This window comes from Mastomys coucha, unplaced genomic scaffold (genome assembly GCF_008632895.1).
Source record: "Mastomys coucha isolate ucsf_1 unplaced genomic scaffold, UCSF_Mcou_1 pScaffold22, whole genome shotgun sequence".
Taxonomy (NCBI): domain Eukaryota; kingdom Metazoa; phylum Chordata; class Mammalia; order Rodentia; family Muridae; genus Mastomys; species Mastomys coucha.
The window spans coordinates 164,393,284-164,420,571 of NW_022196905.1; the positions used below are offsets into that span (position 1 = coordinate 164,393,284).

General features: G+C 48.0%; 1 protein-coding gene across 13 annotated transcripts in view; it reads left to right on the plus strand.

Annotated features, from left to right (window-relative positions):
- Window positions 1-27,288, plus strand: part of Ank1 (ankyrin 1) — a 180,533-nt gene that overhangs the window by 43,667 nt on the left and 109,578 nt on the right. Inside the window, exon 1 of one of the 13 annotated variants that reach the window (XM_031339278.1) lies at window positions 17,479-17,613. The exons of 11 other annotated variants lie outside the window; for them this stretch is intronic. In XM_031339278.1, coding sequence (XP_031195138.1) covers window positions 17,599-17,613 — 15 coding nt within the window. In that variant the 5' untranslated portion in view covers window positions 17,479-17,598. Of the gene's footprint in view, window positions 1-17,478; window positions 17,614-27,288 lie in introns of those variants that run through there. One more of the 13 variants, XM_031339277.1, reaches the window with a different exon arrangement.

Sequence of the window (27,288 nt, forward strand, 5' to 3'; positions counted from 1 at the left end):
ATGAATGCTTTCTAGCCCACACTGTCTCTCAGGCTAACAAGCCTCATATATTTATAAATCGCTATAAATTTATTCTAAAATTACATCTTTCAAAAGCTCCAGAGAGATCTGCCCACCCTGATGTTCCGGAATTTGCCGAACAAGTTGATGTCTGCCTGTGCCTCTCACATGGTTTTCTGGATCTCCCCATCCCTGGTGTGTGGCTTTCTCCTAAAGTGCTCAGGCCTCCAGCATGTGAGGGGACCTGCTGCTGGGCCAGCGGTTCCATGTGACCCATCTACCTTGTGCTTGCTCTCATGCTGGATGCAGACCTGGGAGCTTCACACAGTGGGCTTAAGGTGCATGAGAGCTCAGACATTCTACACAAATGGTGGTGCCTGTGACTCATCTGGACAACTGTCTCTCAGCTACTCCATGCCTTCCTTCCACAACCAAAATCCTTCATGATACTGCTGTCAGTCCATTAAGCTCCTCAAGTGGTGACCCCAATCAGATGTTCACACGCACTCTCCTCTGACATCCACGGGTAGGAGCTTATGTCACCGTTTTACCAACGATCTGTCCTGGAAAAAGAAGGTATGGTTTGCCCATGGTTGCTTGAGTGAGAAATGGGAGGCAGATCTTCAAAAGCCACAGGTTAAGCAAAAGGTGACTGTGTCCTGTCTTTCCTCCCTGGTGCCCCCTTGATCCTCGGAGCTCTGTCTCTACCAGCTGGCCTTCTCTGGCCTCCAAATGGTTTGGTTTGAGATCACCACAATGCTTCCTGCCTGCCAGCCTTCATATCTATGGCAATGCCTATCAGAGAATTGCTTCCCAGCTGTTAGAGAAGACTGTTTTGGTCCTTCTGTCCCATCCAGGGCTGGTCACTCGAGTCTTAGGGACTGCAGTATGACACATCTGGGCAGGTGGAGCTGTCCTGGGCCCAGTGGCCTGACTGCTCTCAGCATGGGAGCCTCTGTGCCTGTAGAGGTTTCCTGTCAAAACCTTTCCCTCTTATGCCCTTTCCACACGCAATCATACTCAGCAGAAAGGGCACCCTGTTTTTGTTGTTGTTGTTTTTACAGCTCGACTGAGGGAGAGGGCACAGGTCTTGAGTATGCTGTCAGATGAGTTTGAACCCCTGCCCACCTCCCTGGAGTTCTTACAGTAGGTATGGCGAAGAACGGCCCATCACCAACCAAAGGTTCCTTGTGCCCCTTTGTTCCTGCTGCCTGTGGCATGGGTGACAAGGACAGTGGCCTGCACACTCCTCTCTTTTCTATCCACACACATAGCACAGAGTTTAAGCCAGAGCTTGCTCTGGGCTCTGTACAGCTTTTATAGAACGCATTTGTATTGCATAACTAAGGTTTCTTACCCACTGGACAACAGGCCCATTTTTCTCTTTCCCCAGCACCTAACAATTATGATTACATAATATATATCATCACTATAGTTTGGATGTGACTTGAATGTATTCTCCACGTCGGAACACACTGGAACGGTGGAGCCTTGGATCTAATAAAGTAGAAAGGTAGTGGGCCCTTTAAGAGGTGGAGCCTGGTCAGTGTGTGGTAATAAGGTTATTGAAGGCACCACCCTCACAAAGGCTTAAAGCAGTTCTCTAAGTGAGGTGGTGAGTCCTAAAGAGAGCAGGTTGTGATAAAAGGAGCAAGCCTGGTCCCCAAGTTCCCTGGCTTCCTGTGTCACCAGGGGGTCTCTTTCACACATGCCCTCCCTCTGGAGATGCCATCTGCCATGAGGTTGTGGTCTAGAAAGCTTGAGCTGAAAACCTCTTTCTTTTATGAATTGCTCAGCCTGGAGATTCTTTTACAGCAACATCAGACCCATAGTACATTCAGATAAGCAGAAGCATACAGTCTTTGTCCTTCTGTGACCTGTTCCCCGAGTGAGATGTCTTACGGGCTCATCCATGTGATCACAAAAGTGGGATGTCACTCTCATGTTTGTTTGTTTTTTTTTTTAATATGCTGTTTGAGATGGGGTCTCATTCTGTAGGCTGGCTTAGAACTCTATGTAGCCCAGCCTTGAATACAAAGACACCATCCTGCCTCAGCCCTCCCCACCCCTCAGTGTTATAGGCGTGGGTCACCTGGCAGGCTTGTCTTCATTTTAACATGGAATATAATGTCATCGTACAGGTGACTACAGTGCTTGGATGGTGGCCATCCAGGCCACATAGTAAGATTTGAGGTTCTCCCCTCAGAATAAGACTTCTTTCTTCTTAGCTGCTTCTCCTAAGACTTTCAGTTCTCTATTACACAGGAGGAGTGAAAGTGGACATCCCGACCTTGTTTCTGACTTGGAGAAAAGCTGAGATCACATAACATTGAAGAGGAGAGTGGCTTTTGTTTTAAATATACAACTTCTGTATCTTGAGGTATATTCCTTGTATGCCTAAGCTGTAGAGAAATTTTTATCCTGGCAGGAACTCCAATTCAACTCTCTTTTTTTTTTTTTTGGTATCTCATGTCTTTGCTTGGTTGATGCTAAACCATCCCTATATCCCTAGTTTGTTCCTGTCAACTACACATAAGCCTAGACATATCTGGGAATCTCAATTGAAAAAATTGGGCATTTGTTGCTCTCAGGGAATTGGATTTTGAACTTTAACAAGCTTAATAAACTTTAATTATAATAAAAAAAAAAAGACTTCTTTCTATAAATGGTACACCAGGCTTACCTCTTCCCTGCTGCCTCTCCAATGTGTTTGGAGTGCTTTGATAATGGCCATCCTAAGGAGCTGGAGGTGATAGCCTGGGACTGCAGGCCATCACTTTGGGGACATCAGTGCTGTCACCGAGTTTATCATGCTGTTGGTCTCTATGCCCGGATTTCCTGTCAAGTTCTGTGCCTGTTGTGGTGTTCCTGGAACAGAGGTCTTTGGAAGTTCTTTTAGTTGGCTTCAGCTGTCAACCTGATGCAGCCCAGAGTTATCTGAGAGAATCTTAACTGGGGACCTCGCCTCAATAAGATTGACCATGAGCATATCTCTGGGGGGATTGTCTTGATCCTTGGCTGGTGTAGAAGGGCCCAGCCCATTCTGGGCAGCACCATTTTCTAGGCGAGTGGTCCTGGACTGTATAAGAAACTAGACAAGCACAAGCAAGCCAGCAGGTGGCTTCCTCCATGGTTTCTGCCTTGACTTCCTGCTTGAGTCCCTGCCCTGGCTTCTCTCAGTGATGCGCTGTGACTCGGACGTGTAAGCCAAATAAATCCTGTCCTCCCCACTGCGATTTTGGCCATGGTGTTTATCACATGATAACAAAGTAAGTAGACCGTGAGGATGAGGCCAGTGCCATTATTGGACAAAGCAAGGATGCTAAAACTCTCTCAGCTAAGCGAGGGCGTGGTAGGAAGGCAATCGAGAGAGAGAGAGCCCTTACCAAGAACCAATTTCCTGGTACCTCCCACCTTTGACTGTTCCAGAACTGTGAGAATTAAATGTCTGCTCTTAGCCACCCAGCATGATTTTTTGGTAAGGCAGGCTGAGTAAAGACAGGCAGAAATGTGAAAAAGTAGGCTCTAGGTTCAGAATAAGAATCTTCAGAACAAGAAAGGAAAGGAAAGAAAGAATACTGTCTGTGTTTTGAGAAGGTTTTCCGTAAAGGAAACCCTATACGAGCCCTGCATCACTTTCCTCGCCAAATCTACTCCATGGCCTCAGACCAAGGGCTGAGCCATCTTGCTCACCTTCACCCCAGAACTAGCTCTGTCCTTGTGATTAGGATCCCCTGAGTGAGTGAGTGTGTGGTGGTGGAGATTTACTGCTCGGTAGCTCCTTGCAGCCTTTGTCTCATCCAAGCCCTAAGGCTGCTGTGTAAGAAAGGAGCAAGAGAGTGCTGATCCTCCCCTCCCCCCACCCCCAGGTATCAGGCAACCCTAAGGAGGTGGGCACCGATTAAGCTGTCTCTAGTGGACATTTTACACTGTAAACTCATCTCATCGGCTGTCATGTCTCTTCACGCCTGCTCACTCCCAGGGTCTGCTCTGTGCCAGTTCTTGCTGCCTCTCCCCTCCTATTCTCCCTGTTCTCTGCCCAGCCGACGGCCACCAATGGGAAGGAAGAACCCTGAGCAACTGACCCTTGTCTAGGAACTAGTGATTCTCCTTTCCCACCCCAGCACCATCACAGGCAAAGCAGGGATGCAGCTGCCCCACCCTGGAGAGGGTGCTGGTGAACCTGGCCCTGAGCTGTGCCCAGCAAGGGGCCTGCACCACTCCACACTCCCGTTCTTTGATAACATGGTACCTGTTCAGATAGACAGAGTATGGAATGAAGTGAGTGACTGGTAAGGACCTCACTTATTCATTGATGTTACAAATGACTTCCCTGCTCAGAAATAGCAAGAAACAAGGATATTTTCTCTTTTAAAAATATTTTATTTATTAACAAAAACCCTGAACTTTCAGTGGGGCTGTTTGGCTGGGAAAAGGATTCGTAGCATGGAAGGAGGCCATTTTGACAAATCCCGTGTATCTTATCATCTTGGGTGCGGGGAAATTTTCTAGTCATTCTGGAGCTCCGAGAACGGCTGAGGTATTTTTCTGGGGCCTTTGCAGTTATGTAACCCCTGACGGAGCTGAAGGAGAGCGCAGTCCTTGCTTGAACAGCTGGGCTGGCCCACAGTAGAGAGAGCCTGAAGATTAACAGATCCAATCTGAACTGCTTCCAGTTCCTCCCTGCCCTCTCCTCTCCCATAGTGTGGCCCACAGAGGGTCCCGGCAGCCTCTGGGAGCCCTGTCCTAGGAACAAGGAATTGAATCTTAAGAGTAAGGCCCTTCATTCTCCACTAGCCAGGGGACAGAAACTGACTGTAAATTGTCATGGAGTCAAACTTCAGGCTGCCCACCACAGTCTCTGCCTCACTTGTAGCCTTCCTTCGGATTTCTTTTTTCAACTTTTAAAAAAATATATATTTAAAGCTATACACTATAGTTTGTCTCCCAAAGGCCTATGTGTTAAAGGCATGGCTCCCATGGTGGAGTCAGTTGGGATATCCCTCTCTGGAATGTACTGTACGAACCATGGTTGCATGACTAAGGTAGACTACAGCCTCAGCAAGTCAGGGCTCCAGGCTGACTTGAATGGTCACAGGAGCCATGTCCTAAGGGCATCGGAGAGGTCAAGGAACGTTAAAACTCTGTCCCAATCTTATTATAGAAGTAACATGGATAGAAACAAGGAGCGCCCATCCCATCTCTGGAGTTCAGCACCCTTGTTCTCTAAGGATAGTGACATAGGGCCACTGTCCTACTGGGGATCAAAGATTTTAGTGTCTCAAGTCCTGAGGTCACTGGGTCACCAGACCATGAACTTAACCTCCAGAGCTGAGCAGAAACAAATATTTCCTCTTTTAGGTTGATTATTTCGAGTGTTGTTAATTGTAGTAAAAGAAAACAAGCAGACTGTTCTTTGTGTGGCTTGCTCAAAAAGGGTGGCTGGTCTGGGGCCTGTTGTTTGTAGGCTGTGGGTCTCTGGCTTTGAATGTTTTCTGCCAGGGCCCCTGAAGAGCGGTAACTCTCTAGCCTTGCCTTGAATAGCAGTCCTATAGTCCAGTGTCACCCATAACTTCTGTTAATGGGAGCAGGGGGACCTACGGTAGCTATGGGGGCCTCAGATCTCCACGGTCCTCACTGTTCTCTAAGCACCTTTCTTGAGCCTGCTCTAACTGGATGTCTGATCACTTCTGTAATGCCAGCAATGTAAGTGTGAAGCCGTAGTCAACAGAGCTTCAGAGAGCCTGTCCACTGGTGGTGCCCTAGAGCAGGATGGTCAGCCTGAGCCGAAACCCTGGACTAGGAGGGAGGTGCTCCTGGAGAAGGGAATGGGAAGTGCTGCTTGGTGTAGAGGCATTTGGTGAACAGTGCATTGAGCTGCACTTAAGTCTTTGATCCCCAGTAGGACAGTGGCCCTATGACACTATCCTTGGAGAACAAGGGTGATGAGCTCCAGAGACAGGACAGGCACTCCTTGTTTCTATCCCTGTTACTTCTATAATAAGATTGGGACAGAGTTTTAACCTTCCTTGACCTCTCCGATGCCCTCAGGACATGGCTCCCATGACCATTCAAGTCAGCCTGGAGCCCTGACTTGCTGAGGCTGTAGTCTACCTTAGTCATGCAACCATGGTTTGTAAAAGACCGCAGCACTGCCCTGATCCTGTTGTTACAGATTTGCAAGCCTATCAGCAGTGGATCTTGAGAACCTAAAGAGCCAATAAATCGGACTTAGGGTTCAACTTCAACCTCTACTGCACCCCTTCCAGTTGGGCTCCCAAGGGTGCTGGCATTACACTCGGATGGCTTCTGAGGTTTCTCTTCCTCTGCTCCACTGTTATGGCTCCCATGGATACAAGTTTGGGAACCTTGGGTATAGCCAGGACTAGATGAAGCAGCCCAGGCCTACCTTCTACAGACTCACCTATCCTTGCAAATCCAGTCTAGGCTGTGACTGCTTCCTGTCTGGTCATCTTCCTTTTTACCTCTCCTTTCTCTGTAACAAATCTAACCTACAGCGACTTCAGTTTGACCTTGTCCCTCCAGCCTTATTGGTAAAGAACAGCCGCTTGGCATCTGCTGTAGCTTTTGATACCAATTCTGGGTAGATCCTCCTTCCATTAGCAGCAACAGAAAAGTCCAAGCAGCACCCCTCCCTCGCATCAGGGAGCCCCTCGAGTGGCTCTACCCACAAACACCTGCTGCCACCACAGGGTCCTGGAATGTATGGAAACAATCATGAATCACATGGAAGTGACTAGGAAGGACCTGGGAAAGTGGGCTATTTGCATAGCCCATCTGAGAGACTATATGCTGCCCCTTCATGTCCTGTGAGATGACCTACACATCCTAAAGAGAGAAAAGATTGGCTCGGTTGTCTGTCCGCTGGCCTGCCTAAGAGTACACTCTCAGATGGAGTTACCTTTCTAACATGCCCCACCACCATCTGGCCTTCCAGTCCAGCTTCTAGTGGGGCGGTGAGACAGGTTATTTAGCCTTTCTTTTGACTCTTATTTGATACCTCAGCTTGTGTTGTGGCCAGGTTTTGAGAGAGGTTTGCAAACATAACCAGAAATGAGTTGAAAAGTAGACATGGGTAGGTGAATCTCCGTTTGTGGAGTTATGACAAACTATGTTTCCTGATAGTGGCCATACTTCTACAAATGGGAGATATAGTTTCTAGACTTAGAAAAAAACCGCAAGCGAGTATTTCACGGAGATACTTATACCGGACCATTATCTGTGGCTTCTCTGTTCCTCACTTGCCAGCATCCTGTATTTCTCAAGTACCTTTGTTTGAGAAGTTCACCTGGATGGAATAAGCACTATTGGTCTTGGTCTTTCAAGCAAAGATGATTTTTGTCCAAGTACAGGGGACAGAAAGCTGAGCCTTGGTGTCCAACTTCTCCCTCATTGACTTGGTTTTCTTGACTTCTGGGTCTTTGGTTTAGCCTGGCAGCAGGAGATGGGTTCTGCCTTGTTGACATAGAGGGATAGGAAGTACATAAGCTTCAGAGAGCTGGCTGTTAATATGTCTGGCATAGCTCCCTGCTGACTAGGTAGTGAGTTCTTGCTAAGTATCTACTGACTATGAACCTACATGAAATGACTAGTCTACACATGTGGCAGGTGAACCTTGAGGAGGAAGGGTGGCTAGGAGAGAGGTGGGTCCAGCCAAGTTGACTCTGGGTACTGTGTTAGTCATCTTTGTGTCACTGTGATAAAATATCCAGCAGACATGACTTGGGGTCAGGAAGATTTAGTTGAGCTCACAACTTCGGAGGTCCCAAATCATTGTGACAGGGAACCTCCAACTGACTGCCCTATGAGACAAGGTGGGAGCCAGGAAGGATTACAACTTTCTATGTCCTGCCTCTAGGGACTTGCTTCTACCAGCCAGGATCTCACTCCAACTTCTCTTACCCTCCCCAAAACAGTCTGGAGTAAATATCCAAAAACATAAGCTTGTAAGGAACACTGCAGATCCGTGCCATGATAAAGACATTTCTCTTTTTGCGTCCCTGTCTTGGAAGATGTAAGCTTGGTTTTAAAAAATAAAAAATGGCTTGAACAGTTATTTTTCAAGCTCACACACAGTAACACATGTTCCTCTTTTATTCAATCCCCAAGTCTTGATAAATGCATAGAGTCATATACTTTGTCTCAGTCGAGACAGAATATGTCTTCTGCTTTACAAAGCCTCTCTTATGTTCCTCCCATTCCCACCCACTGGCCCCCGGGTGTCCTCCACACCCAGAACCTTGTCTCCTCCAGACTGTCTTACACATGAGCCCATGCAATCTGCAACCTCTACATCTTCGTATGTCCAGAGCTGGTGGCCGAGTAGTGACTTCCTTCTGGGTGGGTTGCAATAGGTGGATGATTCCCTACTAAGAACATTGGTTGATACTTTAGAATGAGATCCCCAGGTCTACCCTGACTATCCTTTAGCATAGTCAGAACTTCACTAGGCTTCTCTTGTGTCAGGAGCAAGTAGTTGAGGTGTGTGCACTATCATCATAAATGGCTTCTGGTTTTTCTGTTGGGAGAAGGGAGACACAGACAGGTTCAGAGTCTTAAAAAACCTGGTCAAGATCAAGCCAGAGTCTGGACCCTGCATCTATGGTCAGTTGTTGTCTAGTTCCCTTATTTATCTCTGCTGTGTTTTTGAGAGAGCATGTTGCCATGTTGCCTAAGCTGGACTTGAACAACCATTGATCCTATTTCACCCCACTGAGTGCACCCCCTCCCCACCCCCACACTCCCACTCCTAGCCTGTTCTCTCATGAAGAGAATGTATTCTCATAGAAACCCTCCTGGGACGCGTCGGTCGGACAGTTACCACTGAAGCTCCTCACTTGTGAATGAGGAGTGCAACCCAAAGAGCAGGTTCAGGTGGCAGAGACCAAGTAGCCATTGGGCACACTGGTGGACAACATCCAGCTCTGAAGGAAATGACAGGGCTGGGATACTCTAGCTCAAGCAACCTGGTAAGATAGCGTCATCTACAAATGTGATTCATCTGTGATTCATCTATAGAGTTCTTCTTCCGGGCTCTTAGGTAGCAGGCCTGGCCTGGAACCGGCATTCTGCCATGCTTGGGTGGTGGACACTGCCTGCTCTTTCTTCTTTGACTCTGGCCCTTTTCCCTTCATGCAATCATTTCATACTTGGGACCTGTCCCTGAAGGTCCCTTTACCTGCTACAGGCTCCCAGTCAAGATGGAGTGAGCTCCCAGGACTCTTGGCTCTAGCACAGCTCCAGCCTTTGAACATTGCAGCAGAGAATTAATTGCTATTCATTGTTATGTAGGTCATGGTTTCTTTAGAGGAAGTTGATGGGATTTTATTATCTGTGGAAAGCAGCCATACCAGAAAGAAGGATACTTTTGATTGATAATTTAGCTAAAGAATAGCGACCCACTTTAACAAGTCTCTTGGGGAGCAGATGACCCCAGAGGGAACCATATGTATATCTAGTAGTCTGTGTGTTTGGTAAAACTTTGTGTGTTCTAAAGAGAAGCAGGACTAGGCCTGCCAGGACCTATAGACTTAATCGAGAAGCCTGGGGCAGAACATAGTGGCCATCCCATCTCGACCAATAGCTTACCAAAGGAGCCTAGAGAACCTGGTGTTCCCCAGAGAGGCAGACCAGCTGAAAGTGTCTTAATTATATTCACGGAAGCCCCAAATTAGAGTGAACAAGCAATTGTTTGTATTCCCTGTAGTCATGAACAACATTCTGGGTATTCCCACTGATGTTATCTGAGGAATATCTAGACAATGCTAGGAGGGCTTCATTTATGAAAAATGAACTTTTCCAAGGTTGGGCTGTAGCTCTGTGGATGAGATCTTTTCTAGAATGCAAAATGCCTAGATTAAACCCTAGCACTGCAAAAAGCAGAAACAAAACCAGGAAGCACCCTGCCAAGACAGATTTCTTTAAAAAACAGTAAGGAGATAGTAGCCTTTTAAATCACAAGATTTCCTAGTAAATTTATGCAAAGAATCAAAGAAAATCTGAGCATCACAAGAGCGAGCGTTGTACTCTAGAAAACTGTGACTGTCACATCGTAGGAGATTTGGACAGTAGAAAGCAAGCCTGCTGCTGGGACTGGGACTCTGGAGGCAGAGCTCCTGGGGATAGACCCAACTCCACTCTCTGCTTGTGCTGCCCCACCCCACCCCCACTCCCAGGAATTCTCAGTTTCCACATCTGTGAACTGGGGGCAGTAACAGCTCTTCTCTGGATTGCAGGGCGGACCACGTGGCACCTCTAGCTCCCAGGAGCACAGGCGCGGTGCCAAGTGCTGCCAAGACCCTAGCTTTTGGTATTGTTCCAACAGCATGAGCCACAAGAAGGAACTTTAAATCGTTCTTCTAGGAAATGCCAAAATTGAGGTTTTCCTTTGAAGACTTGTGGAGGAAGCTTCTAAAAACCAACCATGTCCTCACAGGGCCCTGGTGTGTAAATAGCAGGGGAAGATGCCTCATCCCCAGGCAGCAGAGGGCTGTAAAATAAACAAGGCACCGCGGGAGGTATTCCACAGTGAGACTGTGGGAAGCCGGTGGCCCAAAAGGCACCAGGGGGCGCTCTGGAGCCGCAGGGCGGGGTTCTACACGCTAAGGTCCAGCCTGCAGGGAACTCTCCTCTGCCAGTCTACTCATGAACGGTCTGAAGATGTCTCCCCCGGTGTCCCTTTGGATCTTCCACGGAAAGAGTCTTCTTGGTTTCTTTGTCTAAGATGCAGTAGATGAGGCATTGTGGGAAATGGGACCTGCTTTGACCTGTTCCCAGGCTTGCCCTCGCTCTGAGAACTAGACTCCTCCGATTGACAGTCGCTGGTGAGAGCATTTCAGTACTGCTTATCCCTAGAGCATCACAGCGGTGGTATCAGAAGAGCCACAGAAGGATCAAGTTCACTGAGGCCAGAAGAGCAGATGCACTCCCTCTGGTGGTGACCGTGGTTCTCCGGCAGAAAGGCTTTCTGGGGGATGTGTCTGGTGGTTGGATGCCCCTGGGCTACTGTTGAAGCTGAAGGATCTGGCAAGACTTAGAGGCTGGTGCCATAGAAGGAAGGAACCTGCAGTTTTCTCCACTCGTTGGCATACAGAGAGAGTGATGGTGCTGACAGATTTTTCACAGCTGGTGGGAAGCCACAGTGCAAGTACAAATGAGAGAAAGCAGCTCAGAGAGAGAAAATGGTGTGTTAGAATCAACACAGTTGAATAAGTGTAAGGTCTGGGTGAGAAAGGGTTGTCGGGAGTGGGCAGGGCCAAGAAGGGGTAGGTAGGGTATGGCAAAGCATAAGATAAGCCCCAGGGCTCTGTTTCCCCTCGGGCAAGCTTTAACTGTAAGATAGAATTGGTAAATAACTCAGAAATGATCTTAGCACATCATTAATAATAGACAAATTGCAAAAAAAAGGTGTGTGTGTGTGTGTGCATTTGTGTTTGGGAATAGAAAATAACGGACATTATAATATGAAGTCTGGGGGGCTGGAGAGATGGCTCAGTGGTTAAGAGCACTGACTGCTCTTCCGAAGGTCCTGAGTTCAAATCCTAGCAACCACATGGTGGCTCACAACCATCCATAAAGAGATCTGATTACTTACACATAATAAATAAATAAATCTTTAAAAAAAATAAAATGGAGTCTGGAAAATAATTTTTGCCATTTTAGTGATAGAAAAATAAATGTGTTCATTTATAATCCCACCTAGCCTAATTTTTCTTTTAAAGGCTGCTGTATTTATTTTAAGGCCTTGAACATAGAATATAAAGGAGGGTTCAAATCTCATTATTTCTTTTTTGATGCCTGAATCATTCATGTCCTAGGATGACCCACTGTCAGTAAACCCCTGGAAGGCCCAGGGTGCTTCGGCCTGCATCTGTGTGTCTCAGAGATCTCACGTGCACTACCAAGGGATGGTAGAACAGAGTTAGGAAGTCACAGGCAGAGTCGTTGTAAGGCGCTGACTCGCATCCTCTGGTGAGTCTGGGATGTTCTTACCGATGCAGAGAAAGAACAAGACACAGAAGGAGGGAGAGTCCAAGTTCTAGGAAGCAATCCAAACATCTTCACGTCATCTTCATGCGTTTACTGAGCATGTGCTATGTGTGAGACATAGTTGTTGATCTTGAGGACTGACACTATGGTCAGGAACAAAACAATGGTCAGAATTATTAGGAAGACAAGAGCATACATAGATCAAGCAGTGAATGATGCAATCCAGGCAGCAACGGCATGGAACATATTGACAGGAAGAAAATTAAAACAGACTAGGATGTAGGTTTTGTCATGTAGGTGAGGAAGGAACACTGGCTGGGGGGCAGAGAGGGGAAAGGCCACTTGAGAAGAATATAGTATATGTGAATACAGAGACATCGTAAGAATGACATGCTTATATAACATAGAGGCCTGAACAAATACAGATCCAAATTCTTAGGTGTAGGGGCTGGAGAGATGTCTCAGTGGTTAAGAGCACTGGCTGCTCTTCCAGAGGTCCTGAGTTCAAATCCCAGCACTTACACAGTGGCTCACAACCACATCTAACTCCTGTCCCAGAGTACCGGATGCCCTCTTCTGGCCTCCACAGACACCAGGCACAGATGCATGTGTAGGCAAAACACCCATACACATAAAGTAAAAATTAAATTAAAAAATCTCATGTGTGTCCTAATTCCCATTTTCAAAAGTTATTTTTTATTCATACATAAAGAAAAAATGACTAAGAGAATATTTTGAATCGTGAATGTTTGTACTCTGATGCAGACACTGGTGTGAGTTTTAGTTTCTTCCTTTTCTACTCGATTTGTGCGGGCATCTTCCCAGGCACTCTATAAGCCTGTGTGAGCAAGTCACAAGCCAAGGTAAGAATAATGGCAGCCACACATTGTCTCAAGTGGGAAAACAGTAGAACTGCACTGTGCACCACTTAGGGACACATACTGAGTCCTAAGGATCTACAAAGATGTGTGCTGTGGCACCAGATGAACATGGGCCAAGAGAGAGCTGGGGAAGAAGGCAGAGGCCATTTACCTATGTTCATGATAGTCTGGTCTCGAGCTGAGTGCGCCGTCTTCTTCTTTACCTGTTTAATACATGTCTTGACTTACATCACACGTTTAAAGATACGAACAACTACATCAAAAGTGAGATCGGTATAAAGTTTGCTTCAGATGTGGAAAGGCAAAGAAAGCTGAGTAAGTCCATCTGCTCCTTCCCTAAGCTGAGTGTGGGCGCTATCTTTCTTCTGTTGCTTGTTAATTCTTACCCTTTTCCTTATCTTGACCAACCACATCTCTCCCCCTAGACCGTCCCTTCTAGCATTCCTAAGTAATTATACCTTCAGCTACGGGGTAGAGGGAAAGAGCTCCCATGTGTTGGCAGTGAGGTCAGAGTGGCTTCTGAGTCTGTATTTCCTGTACCACCTCCAAACTAAAAAGATGAGACCCCAGACACCTGGGTAGCAGCCCAGTGCTCCTGGTACAACACGTCTCTCTGCCTCAACTGTTCCCCAGAGCCACCTGCAATGCTGTGTTAGCGTTCCTGCTCCTGGTGAGTCGGGATGGCTCAGGGGTGCTCCGAGACTTGCCCTGGATCAGGGTCAATTCCCCCATGTCAGCCTGTGGGACTTTTGGGATCACACCCAAAGTGTTCTCTGCTGCCATCTCTAACACAACTGTGCACATCAGCTCTAATTCCGGATCTCAACCTTGTGACCAGAGCACTCACTAGTGAGGTACCTAGAAGGTGTAGGATACCAGGCTAGGTAGGCATCCTGTGAGCCCTCCTGGCCTCCAGAACACCGGCTTGTCAACCTTACTATAAGCCCTAGTCCTGTGCATTCCAACATGGGGTCCATGCATCTCTGCAAAGTTTGAAAAGAGCTTTGAGAAGAAGGCATCAGAATGTCTATTTTCTAGGTTGAGAACATCTCATCTTTGAAAACTTCCCATTTTGCCATGTGTTTTGTAATGCTCATAATGTATTGGCACAACAATACTTGTGTGTGGTTTGTAAATAATAAGCAGATGTGTGTCTGTTGATGATTTGTGCTCAAAGATGTTTCTCTGGGGAGGGATATGGGGCTTCGACAGTTCAGTCACTAGAGCTGGGCATGCGACTTGGTGACAGAGTGCTGGAGTTAGGTCTCCAGCCCTTAGGGCTGTGGGCAGAGTTCAAGCACTGTGAAAGTCTACCTTGTTCCCAATCAGTACCCAATTTTCAAGTGAGCACAGGGTCTATGTCAAAGAGTGACGTCATCTCCTTGCCTTTGGGTGGCCCTGCAAGTGCAGTCACAATGATATTCTTGGGAATTCAGTTAAAACCGAAGGGGAAGGTAGATGTCTCCCTTTTTAAGAAAGCAGATTTTACAGGGCCAAATTCCTGAAAAAAAAAAATTGAATGATTATTAAACAAATGGTTTCTGTCCAATTAGGGGAGAAACAATGTGTTCTGGCAGCTACTGTGGGCTCACCAGAAATTAGTGATGTCCACAGAACGCATTTCCTTTATAATTCTCAACAATTGTTTATTGGAAGAGATCTTTCATCCCTTAGTGCATGTATGCATTCATGGCCCACTTGGCCACAATTCCTGGGCATCTATTATGGTTAAAGCCCCAGGCTAGTGATGAATATCTTGTAATCTCTGCCCCCAAAGACTTTGCTTTTAATAAAGAAGACAAACACAACGCACGCGCACACACACTCACACACAACCATAATAAAATAAAGCATTCCCCTAAGTGCCACAAATTGCCATAAACAAATGTGACCTGGTTCAGCAGAGGTCCCTGACCCGGGATCCCGAACCCTGACCCCTGACCCCAGGACTGCTCCCATAGGGAAAAGCAGTCACAGAACTTCTGTTTATTTTCTAATATCATACTGGAAATTCATATCTATCTTTGTGTGTGAAACAATGGAGAAATCCTTCTGGGCTTTGGACATGATGAGCAAAGACGATATTTGGGCTGCAAGATAGGGATGATTGGGTGATTTGGAACCACTGGGCCTGCCATACCACAGTGGTTTATATAATGGGCCGCAGCCAGCTGCCAGCCCAAAGTGGGGCGGGGGGGGAGTGTGTCTTCCACGATAGGATGCCAGGCCATCCCCAGCTATGATACTTGATGTTTTGGTTTATAGGGGCCTACAGGCACCACAAGCATCTTCAACGGGCTCTTGAGGGGTCAATGTGTTCTGATGAGCAGAAATTATACTTTTGTGTTAGGACATAGCCAGATAGTCTTGTCAAAATCTCCGGGAAGACCTTGTAAAACACGGACAAATGAAAATAGACACTGACCTCCCATTTCCTAGATTCCACACCCATGGATTCAAGCGGCTACCGATTGAAGATAATTAGGGCAAAGGGCAATAAAATAATATGCATGGGAAAATAGTATGGCAGCTCTCCTCACGGGGTTTACAACATATTAATGAGTGTGAGCAAAGTGAGATCATTTAAGTTTGTGGAAGAATGTGCATACATTCTATGTAATCGCTGCTGTGGGAGCGACTTGAGCACCTCAGGTTTTTGTGTTTGCTGATCCTGGAACTGGTCTGCAGACGCTGAGAAATGCCTGTGGGCAGAGGGCACGGTAGTCCATCTAATAACAAGAGCTACATGCACCAAGCACACACTGCAGCACCACACTTCCTTAGCACATGAAGCGGCAGAGAGGCCCACACTGCCTACCTCCTCAGGGTTCCCCTGGTTCAGGAGAACAGAGGCAACCTGGGCTTCAGTTTCAAGCATTGAGATGGACCCTAGGGCGTCATCTCAGAAAATAAGGGAAAGGGAATATTATACAGCAGAATGGGAAAGCTCCTGGGGACTGTCCCACAATAGAGGAGTGACAAAGAGCACTGTTGCTCACTCAGCACAGGGGTTGTCACCTGGGAGCTGCTTCTAGGTGCAGCTGAGGTCCGGAGCACTCTGCCAGTGCAGCTCCTGGAAGAAAACCGTGTGGTCGAGCCTAGCTCTCCTCACAGCTGCCCAGCTGGCTTGTCCCCGAGGGTAGCTGGCCTTCCTCCCAGAGGGTGTAAACTCCTTGCAGGGGGGTCGGGGGAACAGTTTTGAAGTTAACTCTGAGATGGCCCAGGAACCTGAGTCCTGGGCTTCAGAGATCTGCGAGGGACTGTGCTTCCTCTCAAAGCATCACATGAGGACCACCCAGAGCTGGTACAATATCTACGGATTTGCCCGTGCTTCCTTTTAGAGTCTGAAAACCTGTAATGGGAAATGTTGCTCTTCCGTGGGATGGTGCCAGGGCTCCTTGATCTTGTCCTTTTTACTGGTGACAACCATGGAGTAATCCCAGAAGTCAGAGCACTTACTACTTACCTCCCAAGCACTCTACTTCTCCAGAGCCATGTCCCTGCCTGTCCTGATCTAGCCTCGCCCCATGTTTGTACCTACATCAGACCGCATACTGCCTCTGAAGTGCTGCCCAGTGGGCCTGCTCCTTTTCTGTGTTTTAGATGGGAAGGGAGGAGGAAGAACGTCACTGTTTTGAGTTCAGTGTTCCAGAAGATGCCAGCCTTAGGGTGTGTGCCATTGGGAGCATGTTAGTTATTTTTAGTCCTAATAGTGCCTCCAATTGGGTTAGCCCTCCCCTGCTTGTCAGTGTTGGACCGTAGAGGGCTGGGACTCCAGTGGGGGTGGTGGTCTCTAACTATTGCAAAACGTAGAAACGTAGAAGGTCATTTCGTGGCTGTCTCGGGCGTTTTCCATGGTGGCAGCTGAGCCCTCGCAGCAGGGCCTGTTTGGTTCTGCAGCAAAGCTGTGAAGCCAGATGGTTGCCCTGCCAGGGGATCTGGCCCAGCTTCCGTGAAGGCATGAGGAAGGTTGGAGAGACCCTTTTCAGGAAGGGAGGGACAAGCAACACAGCCCCCTAGGAATGGGCCCCAGGAACCCCTCAGGTCACAAACGGCAGCCCTGCCGGTGAGCCCACACCCAGGTTCCAATGACCCTTACCCCCAGGGCCCCACACTGCCTCACTGCTCCATCCCTCCAGGTCAACCGCCCCCTCTGCTAGCTGTCAAGTGCTGGAGGCGCAGTGTTCTCATTGGTCAGACACCTTGGGCTGGTGCCTCTTCACCCCATGGGGGAACTGCATGAGAGGAACCCACCCAGCTGGTTGGATCTGGTTTCCCCCACCCCACTCCAAGTCTTTTCGTTCGTAGCAGTTGTCTTCTAGAGATTCATCCCTAATTCTCACGAACAGGGTGACTTGGAGCCCAGTTTATTAAGATTGTGCCCAGGTTCCCTATCCATCAACCATTAAACAACATAAAGACATCATTGAAAGCGCAGACAAAAACAGAGTCCCAGTGTCTTTGTAGACCCGGCCTTGAGAGGATTTCCAAACCCCTTAGGAGGCATTCAGGACCGCACGGTTCCGCGCCAAAGCCAATCTGAGGGCCACATGCAGGCGCCGCCCTGCACCCTGGTCCCCGATAAGGCCTTTTCTGGCTGCAGGGCAGCGGTGGCAAGTCCCCTAGGGAGCGACTGAGAGGCTCTGACAGCCGTCCTGCTTTCCCGCCCTCCTGCCGGCCAGGCGGGGTCCTGGTCCCGAGCAACAAGATGGGCTTCTGTAAAGTAAGTACTTGGGAGCCGTGTCGCATCGTTGGGGGCGACGTGGGGCAGACGTGGGAGCAGGTGAGCCTCAAGGCTGTCACCTCCTGGCCGCCCTGGGGTGCAAAGGAAACCTTGCACTCCCCAAAGGTCTTCTGCCGGGCTGGCGGGAGTCTGGGCAGGTGGCCTCGGTCCGGACTCGATTATTTCAGTTCTTACTCTCCACAGGCTCGGAGGGATTGAGTTTCGTCCGTAAGCAATCGCTGGTCTATGTTCTGCTTCTCTGGTTAGGCATCGTGGTTTGCATCACAGAGCAAACCCGCTGAGATTCTAGTGGCTTTCCTGACTCTGAGCAACTTACCAGTGACCAATGACAAGGGAATAGAGAATAAAGGCGCAGGAGAGTGGTCACTCTGCCAGAAGGCTATCGCCCTCCTTTGAAAAGGGAGGGGTTTGCTTGTTTTCTCGAAAGCCAGGTACCTCATGGACACACCTTCCGGGTTCTTAAAACGGTAATTTTGAATTTCTGCTGCTTACCTGAGGGAAAGAGGTCTATTAGGAGAGAGACAGGGAGAGGGGAGAAGGAGGGAAAGGCAGAAGGTAAAAAAGAGAGAGGGAAAGAGAGGGAGGAGATGAAGAAGATGGAGAGAGAGAAGAAAAAGGAAAAGAGGGAGAGGTCAGGAAGGAGAGACTGGGCACAGGAGGAGAGGGAGGAGAGACCAGTATGGCTCTGGGAGATAGGTAATACAAGTTGGCTATCTCTCACTCCAAAAATGACTTGTCAGTATTTCTACAAAACTACTTTGTTTCTTCTTCTTCTTCTTCTTCTTCTTCTTCTTCTTCTTCTTCTTCTTCTTCTTCTTCTTCTTCTTCTTCTTCTTCTTCTTCTTCTTCTCCTTCTTCTCCTTCTTCTCATTATTATTATTATTATTACTACTACTATATCATCATCATCATTCTTATCATCACCATCATCATCATTATTATCATTATTATCATTACTATTATTATCATTATTATTTACATTACTTAAGTGAAACACATGTAGAAAGGCATTTTTGTCGCTACCACAGAAAAGAGAGAAGCCTAGCAGAGTATTCTCTAAAAGGCACAAAAAGCCTTTGTCTTCAAGGACTGTTCAACAGCCATCAGCAATGCTTATGAAGTGACAGGTGAGGTCCTGTGTAGTGGGAACCAAGCAGAGAGGAGAGAGATCCCACCTAGGAAGAGCTTATGCCCTAGCTGAAGGGTGGAGGCTCCACGCTGTGGGAATGAGAGCATTTCACATCTATTAAAAGCCTGGGGGTGGGGCATGGCCGGGGATAGTGTGCTTGCCTAGCGTGGAAGAGACAGGAATCCATCCACAGTAGCCAAGAGAGAAAGAAATGATGAGAAGGGGGAGGGGAGCAGTCTAGGGGAACTCTGCAGGCTCACGGGCGCTCCAAAGCTGAATGACGTGGCCCAGGGAGACAGCTCCGCTTTGCTTCAGGAGGGAGAGATGGAGGAGAGAGCCCCTGCAAAGGTCCTAACATAGACGTGGATAAGAGAAATAGCCAGGAGCCCAGCAGCGCCAGGAGGAGGAGCTGGAGGAGGGTGAGATCAGAGGTCAGAGGTCAGGAAGGCGAGACTGGGCACAGGTGCAGAAGACACAGGGCTTTGCATATCATTAGGAGAATTTGGAAGACAAGAGACTTTCAACAGTTTGGGTCTGAAGCTAATCATGCTTACCTCCGCCCATGCCAGCCACCTCCTAGCGCCTCTGAAACAAGACTCCAGGAGTCAGATTGTCCCTGTCCTTCATTTCTTCAGTAGCCCTCAGCCTTTTCCTCTGGAATATGCAGGGCCAGTCGTAGACAGAATGATGTGTGGTGTTTCCGTCTCCCTGATGAACAGAGAAAACAAGGAAGGCTGTGGGTGCTACACTATGCCAAACATTACTGTTGGCACAATGGGGAGGGAGGCAGAAGCTTCTATGGAAACACAGTGTGTTTGCAGTATGGTCATTTGTAATCCCAGCTGCTACGAGGGAGAAGGGAGAGTAGACTGGGGTTCCGGCGTGCCAGCCGTCCAGATCGCTCACCATGTCAGCGCTGGAAAGCCAAGCTGCTCAGAGGAGGCCCACATCTTGATCTTGTTTGAAGTTTATTTTTTCCTTTTATTGAAAATCGATTTTTGTCTCACATACTTGATCCTGCTTATGGTTTCCTCTCCCTCTACTCCTTCCAGTCCCTCCCCACTTCCCCTCCCACCTTGTCCACTCCCGTTCTGTCTCTCGCTAGAAAACAAATGGGGTTCTAGGGAAATATGATGATATGATACGATATGATATGATAAAATATGATATAACAAAAAACCAACACATTGGAATCAGACAGAACAAACACAAGAAAAAGCCCAAGAAGAGGGAATAAGAACCAGAGACTCACTTGTCACGCACTAAGTTATCCCAGAATAACACTAGCCAGGAAGCCACAGTAGACACACAGAGGGCCTGGGGCAGACGTGCGCAATCCCTGCGCATGCTGCCTCTGTCTCTGTGAGTTCATATGATCTTTGCTAATGTTGACTTAGAGGACCATTTCTTGGGGGCCTCCTTCCCTCTTACACTCTTTCTGCCTCCTCTCCCATGGGGTTCCCTGAGCCCTGAAGGGAGGGATGTGATGGAGACCGCCCATTTAGGGCTGAGTGTTTCAAAGTCTCTCACTCTCTGCACAAGGTCTGGCTGTGGGTCTCTGTGCTCCCATCTGTTGCTGGAGGAAATCTCTCTGATGATGGTGGCAGTCTTGCTTTGTTTTTAGAAGTGGCAGGGGTATGTATTCCTCCAAATGGCCACACCCCTTCCGGGGCTACCTTCCCACCCAGCAACCCTTCTTTGCTTCTTTCTCTTTTTTCTGTCCTTCCTTCCTTCTCTGCTGGGAATCAAGGCCAGGACCTTAGGCCTGCTAAGGGCACACCCACACCGTGATGCTTGAGCTTCACTCCTGTCCTTCCCCGGTGCCCACTCCTTACCTACAGTCACAGTAGTGCTGAGAGAGGAAGACTTCAATCTGGCTTCTCTGGAACCTAGTCCTGCCGGCTAGGGCTAGCCTTCTCCCTCAGGCCCACCCTAACAGTGTGCCAGCACCTGGCACTGGTCATCTTTACAGGGGGCTCACGCACCCTGAGTGATGGGATCTGTGGAGCTGTTATCCCTGAGTACCTGGCACACAGTCAGCATTCATAAATCTCGGTGACACTCGGATGAACAGTCAACCATTTACAAAGCACCTAATGACTGATTATTGCTTACCAACTTGATGGAGGAGTCTGTAGCTGCAGCTGACCCTGCCCTCCCTCCGTGGATCCCCTCCTGATGCCCTCCCTCTGCATTCGGAGTTTTAAATTTCACCTCACAGGAACTCCCCCGGAGAGCCCTTCTCTTCCCCACACTTCTAGGCGTATTTACATCTGTGTCATTGCTCCCTCAAGCTGAGCTGGGGGAGGGTGCTCTAGACTGACTCATCCCTGAGTCACTTCCTCTCACTTTCCCCAGCATCCAAGGAGCTCCTCAACACGGGACTGAGAAAAATATTTTTCAAGTGAGTTAATTTAAAAGCAGTGAATGAGCTCGAGCCTCTCATTTCTCCTTTACTAACTCAAGTTGTGAGCACTGACTGTCAGGATCCATCTGGCTGTTAATTTGGAAAATAAATCTCCAGGCGGAAGTAAATGGGCCCAGTGCCTGTGCCTTGGAGTCCAGGGGCCCCTGGCCTGAACTGTAGCCTACATGTCCTGCTTCCGGCACGTCTAGGGTGTCATTCTCAGACAGGCAGTGGCAATGGTTGAAGATCTTGCTGGAGGGAGAATTGCTTTGATCCCCGACTCCTGTGTATACCTGGTCACCACCATCCCACCTAGCTTGCTGTGGGTGCTGAATTTCCTGTATCCACACAGGAAGGAAGTGATCCTGGTGGTAGTGGGCCTGACCAACCCACTAAGTACGTTAGTGCGCAGTGGGAGGGATCCAGGAACAGAGGCAGTGTGGTACCTGCAGACAAATTTATTCAGGTAGAGATGAGCAAAATGTTGAACAAGCACGTGGCTCCACCCCCATTCTCCTCTCCCCCTGGCTCACTTTCTGGAGAAGTTTCTTGGTTTCTCGAGGCTGTAGAAGGCACTGGGAAATGTCTCAAGCCCTTTCATGGGAAGACACTGGGCAGAAAACTGCCCTGTCTTCTCCTAAATTAGTGGACGTCAAGCGACAATTTGGAAGAGGGAGCATCTAGCTTCGATACCCTTCAGGAAGCTCGTGGCTTTAAAAGCCCTGCTCCCGCTGGGCGGGGGTGGGGGTGGGGGGTGGGGGTGGCGCACACCTTTAATCCCAGCACTTGGGAGGCAGAGGCAGGTGGATTTCTGAGTTTGAGGCCAGCCTGGTCTACAGAGTGAGTTCCAGGACAGCCAGGGCTACACAGAGAAACCCTGGAGGCTCGGCGACTGAATGGGCCGTTCCCAGCTACACCAAGGGCTGTGTAGACACTCTGCCTGCTGCTCCAAAGGCTGTGTAGCCGCTCTGCCTGCTGCTCCAAAGGCTGTGTAGCCGCTCTGCCTGCTGCTCCAAAGGCTGTGTAGCTGCTCGGCCTGCTGCTCCAAAGGCTGTGTAGCCGCTCTGCCTGCTGCTAGCCGCTGTTTTGAGTGGGGACTGGCACTCTTTTTTTTTTTTCTTCAAAGCGGCAGGAACTCTTCATGGGATGTCTGTGTAGCATCCAGCATTGATCTCCATGGTGTGATTTGAACATGCTAGAAGAATCCAGAGTCCTGGGACACTTTTGCCACGTCTGCCACGGAGTCCAAGGGACCAGCCACAGGGGCCTTTTCCTTAAGCTGTCTCTAGAAGTCTTCTATTAATTTCATACATGCCAGCTTTTTGGATAGAGTATTGATTTGTACTCCACAGTAAACTAGTTCTGGGTGGAAGTTTTAGGAGTTAAGGTAAAGAGTGTAGGCATTCGGGGCAGATGGTGGGTGGATGGAGAACAAAGAGGGACAGCGGCCCTGGGTGTTAGAGTCTTTTCTGAGAATTCTTGCATCTCAATCTTCCATCCCAGTAGTTGGGTCAGTCACACTGCAGAACGTGTGAGTTGATGAGGGATGTTGAAGTAGAAGCTGAAGTCAGTGAGATCTTGCATGACTTCTGACTGTCTTCTCATGCACGTGTCTTGGTAGCCGTGGGAGAACCCAGGAATGCACTGGGCTTACTGTTCCAACTCTGTCCTTTCAAATGCTGGGTGTGGAAATAATGTAGTTAGTTTTGCTTTTGCTTTTAACTTCCCTTTTTTGTTTAAGCTGCTTCTCGTCCTCCTCCTCTTCCTCCTCCTCCTCTTCCTCCTCATTCTTCTTCTACTTTAGTTTTTATTTGGTTGGCTGATTTGGGGAGCTTAGACCAGGCTGGCCTTGAACTCAGAAATCTGCCTGCCTCTGCCTCCTAAGTTCTGGGATTAAAGGTGTGCACCACCTCTGCCTGGCTAGAGTTTGTTTTCTTGTTGTGCCTACCCCCACCATACATCCTGGGCAGATTTGGCTTGGAACTCACTATACTATACAGGTAGGCCTTGGGCTTGCAAGGATCTTTCCGCCCTAGCTTCCCAGGTACAGATGCACCACCGCGCTTGACTGGAGTTTTACAAATAGCAAGCATTTGTGCCTTCTTTAATCTTGCATGTATTGTTGGATAAGGTCTCTCTATGTAGCTTAGGTTAGCCTCAAATTTACGGCAATCCTCCTGTCTCAGTCTCTGAAGATCTTGAATCATAGGCATGTACTTCCATACCTGTGTATTCCTGCATCTTAATGGGACATGGAGGCTGCTCTGTAAGACAGTACTATTCCTCTCACTCTACATGGGAAGACCTGGGGCCAAGCAGCTAACCACTGGCCTTGCCCCATGCAGGGTACAACTAAGCTGGACTTTTCAGTTTCCAGACCAGTGTTCAGGGGGTGTGTCTTCATCACTTACACCCTGGGCATGCTGAAAGCTGTTCTTTTATATATGTGTCTCTTGGCAGTCTCAGTACCCTGGCTATGAGGCGCAGGGTCCCCAGCAGTCAACAGATGCTTCTACTCATGGGCTCTGCAGCCAGAACTCCTTGCTTTGAATTTCTTTGATAGGCTACTTTCTGACTCTTACTCTTAAACTAGAAATGCCCACTCTTCAACCCTTTGGCCCTCACCTGTTAACTGCAGGCTACATTGATTGCCCTAGAATAGTTAGGAAGGATGTGTGTGTGAGGACAGTGACATGTCTTCCAGGAAGCGTTGAGTACTTTGTTTCATATTCGGGCTCAAAAGTCCTTTGCATCAATAACTTGCGTCATTTTAAGAATTTTTGGAAAAAGTTAAGAGTTCTCCCTACTTTCACCATGCCTTTAACTCAAGCTAACGGGATTGTATCTAGTAAGAAGCAACTGTTAGATAGGCCCTGATCCCCATCAAGTGGGAAGCTTGCATTAGTGGACTAGATCTAGTGTAGTAGGAGTTGATTGATGGTAGTTGATTCTGTGGGGCTAGGGAGGCCACCAGCAAATCCAGGAATAGGAGAGCTCAGCATAGGCTTGGAGAAACAGTGGGGTTCCATAGAACACAGACAGCATGGACTTGTGAGGTTTGTAGAGGCACCTCATGCAACTGGCTGTGAGGTGCTGCGGGGGTGGAGGGGGCAGGTAATGGGTAGAAAGTAGAGAGGAGGATGAAGAGATAATCAGAGGCCACACGGCACATTCCTGAACTTCTCTGTGAGCATTCAACAAGCCAGAAAGGATTTGGGGTAGGAGAGTGTCGAGATCTGTGTTGTGCTTCAGGAAGCTCAGTTTGGTAAGGGATGAAGGGCCATGAGAGTGAACCCCAGAGAGGACAGTAGTGCCCATGTCTGGGTGAGGATAGCTGAAGTCTTGAAGGGTGTTCATACTGAGGAGGACCAATGCAGTATGGTTAAAAAAAAATGCCTAACTCATTTAATATTAGTGATGGCCACACGTATGTGAGACAAAGAACAAAACAGACTGTTCCTACACATAGGGAGGGTGATGAGATAAGGTGATGTTGGCTGGCTGCTCTCACAAGGGCCTTAGATCTGGGATAGTCCCATAGCTTGATTTTTGAGGCATAGTAAGAAAGAGAGTTTAGGTCTGGGTGTGACTTAATGCTAGTAGAACTCACTTGTATCTGTTCACATCAGTATGTCAACTGTTGAGTGACGAGTAGGAAGCTCCAGGCTTTGCAGTTCTTGCTTCTCTGCAGTCTCTGATCAATGAATTCTGTCCCATTACCAACATCTCCTGGTAAATGGCAATCAGAGAAGCTGGAGGGGATATGACCTTGAATCTGTCATCAAGACTAGTAAGGCTGACCAGTCACTCATGCCTATAGCCAAGAGCATTGGGCTTGGTATGGACTGCTGAGTTAACAAAGCAGAGATAGAGAATGAGTCTTGCTGCCTGGGGTTGGTGCTGGCCCACTGCACGGAGGTAGCTACCTGGGTTGCTACGCTGACAAAGAGTCTGATGTTATGGTCATACTCAGACACAAGGGCACTGTAGAAAAAGTCCCCTCTGCTGGGCAGATAAGCAAGAGAGGACATCTTCTAGGTGGGGCAGTCTCTGGATTAGCCTTCCTTTAGTCTCTGCTCCACACTTTGTCTCTGCAACTCCTTCCATGGATATTTTGTTCCCCCTTCAAAGAAGGAACTAAGTATCCACACTTTGGTCTTCCTTATTATTGAGTTTCTTGTGGTTTGTGGATTGTATCTTGGATATTCTGAGCTTCTGGTCTAATATCCACTTATCAGAGAGTGCATACCATGTGTGTTCTTTTGTGATTGGGTTACCTCACTCAGGATGATATTCTCCAGATCCATCCATTTCCCTAAGAATTTCATAAATTCATTGTTTTTAATAGCTGAGTAGTACTCCATTGTGTAAATGTACCACATTTTCTGTATCCATATTCGGAGACTGCCCCACCTGGGAATCCTTCCCATATACAATCACCAAACCCAGACACTATTGTGGATGCCAGCAAGTGCTGGCTGACAGGAGACTGATATAGCTGTCTCCTAAGAGGCTCTGTCAGTGCCCAACTAATACAGAAGTAGAAGCTCACAACCATCCATTGGACTGAGCACAGGGTCCCCAATGAAGGAGCTAGAGAAAGGACCCAAAGAGCTGAAGGAGTTTGCAGCCCCTGAGGAGGAACAACAATATGAACTAACTAGTACCCTCAGAGCTCCCAGGGACTAAACCACCAACCAAAGAGTACACATGGTGGGACTCATGGCTCCAGCTGCATAAGTAGCAGAGGACGGCCTAGTTGGTCATCAGTGGGAGGAGATGCCCTTGGTCCTGTGAAGGTTCTATGCCCCAGTGTAGGGGAATGCCAGGGCTAGAATGTGGGAGAGGGTGGGTTGATGAGCAAGGGGAATGGGGAGGGAATAGAGGTTTTTTTTTTTCCGGAGGGGAAACTGGGAAAGGGGATATCATTTGAAATGTAAATAAAAAAAATATCTAATAAAAAATGAAGCTATGAGGCCCTTCTTGTATGAACAATGTATATGTATGAAAATTAAATGTTTTAATATACTTTATCATATTTTTGAAATTCTAAAAATAAACAATATGTCATATTTAGTGAATAAATATAAATAATTATATCCTTAAAAAAAGAGAGAGAGGACATCTTGGTGGGTGTGTCATGTAACCTTTTCTGGGTTACCCTCTATCTTTCTGCCTCCTTCAGCTCAGCCTTAACTAGATAAGCCATGCTGTGGCTGATGCTTGTAAGATGTCTGTCTGTTATGGATGTCTGATGTCAGTTTCTGTTGAATTCTATATACAATGCAAGTCCTCTTCCCAGACAGCAATGTGGCATCACATATTCCTGATTCTGTATCCTTCCTTATTACATAGTCAGTTTGGGGGCTGGGGTTCAACACATCAGAGCCAGAATACGCCAGGCTTCCTTCCGAGCTGGCCCTGAAGAGGCACAGAGTGAGAAGAAACAATGGCCATTGGTCTGTTTGTTGTCAAATGTGAGCAAATTGCCATACAGGGTTATCAGTTGGCTCGGAGCTGCCAGCTCAGCTCCCTTAAGCTTTCAACAGAATCACCAACAAGCTAGACTTGGTTGCTAGCCTCTAGGCCAGCTGGCCCGTCAACCTGTGCCATTCCTTTGCGTGGCTCGGGTCCTGGAACCCTGATCAGGGATGGGGCAAGAATGAAAAAGAGATATGTGAACACACAGCTAAGCTGCGGTCATGTGATCTGGGCTGTGCTCCCCAAACGACAGTGCATTTATTACATACAGTTGAACAGGAAGACAGGCTATTACATACAGCTGACCCAAGAGGCAGGGCTGTTATATACAGCTGACCCAGGAGGCAGGGTTGTAATATACAGCTGACCCAGGAGGCAGGGTTGTAATATACAGCTGACCCAGGAGGCAGGGTTGTTATATACAGCTGACCCAGGAGGCGGGTTGTAATATACAGCTGACCCAGGAGGTGGGTTGTAACATACAGCTGACCCAGGAGGTGGGTTGTAACATACAGCTGACCCAGGAGGCAGGGCTGTTATATACAGCTGACCCAGGAGGCAGGGCTGTTATATACAGCTGACCCAGGAGGCAGGGTTGTTATATACAGCTGACCCAGGAGGTGGGTTGTAATATACA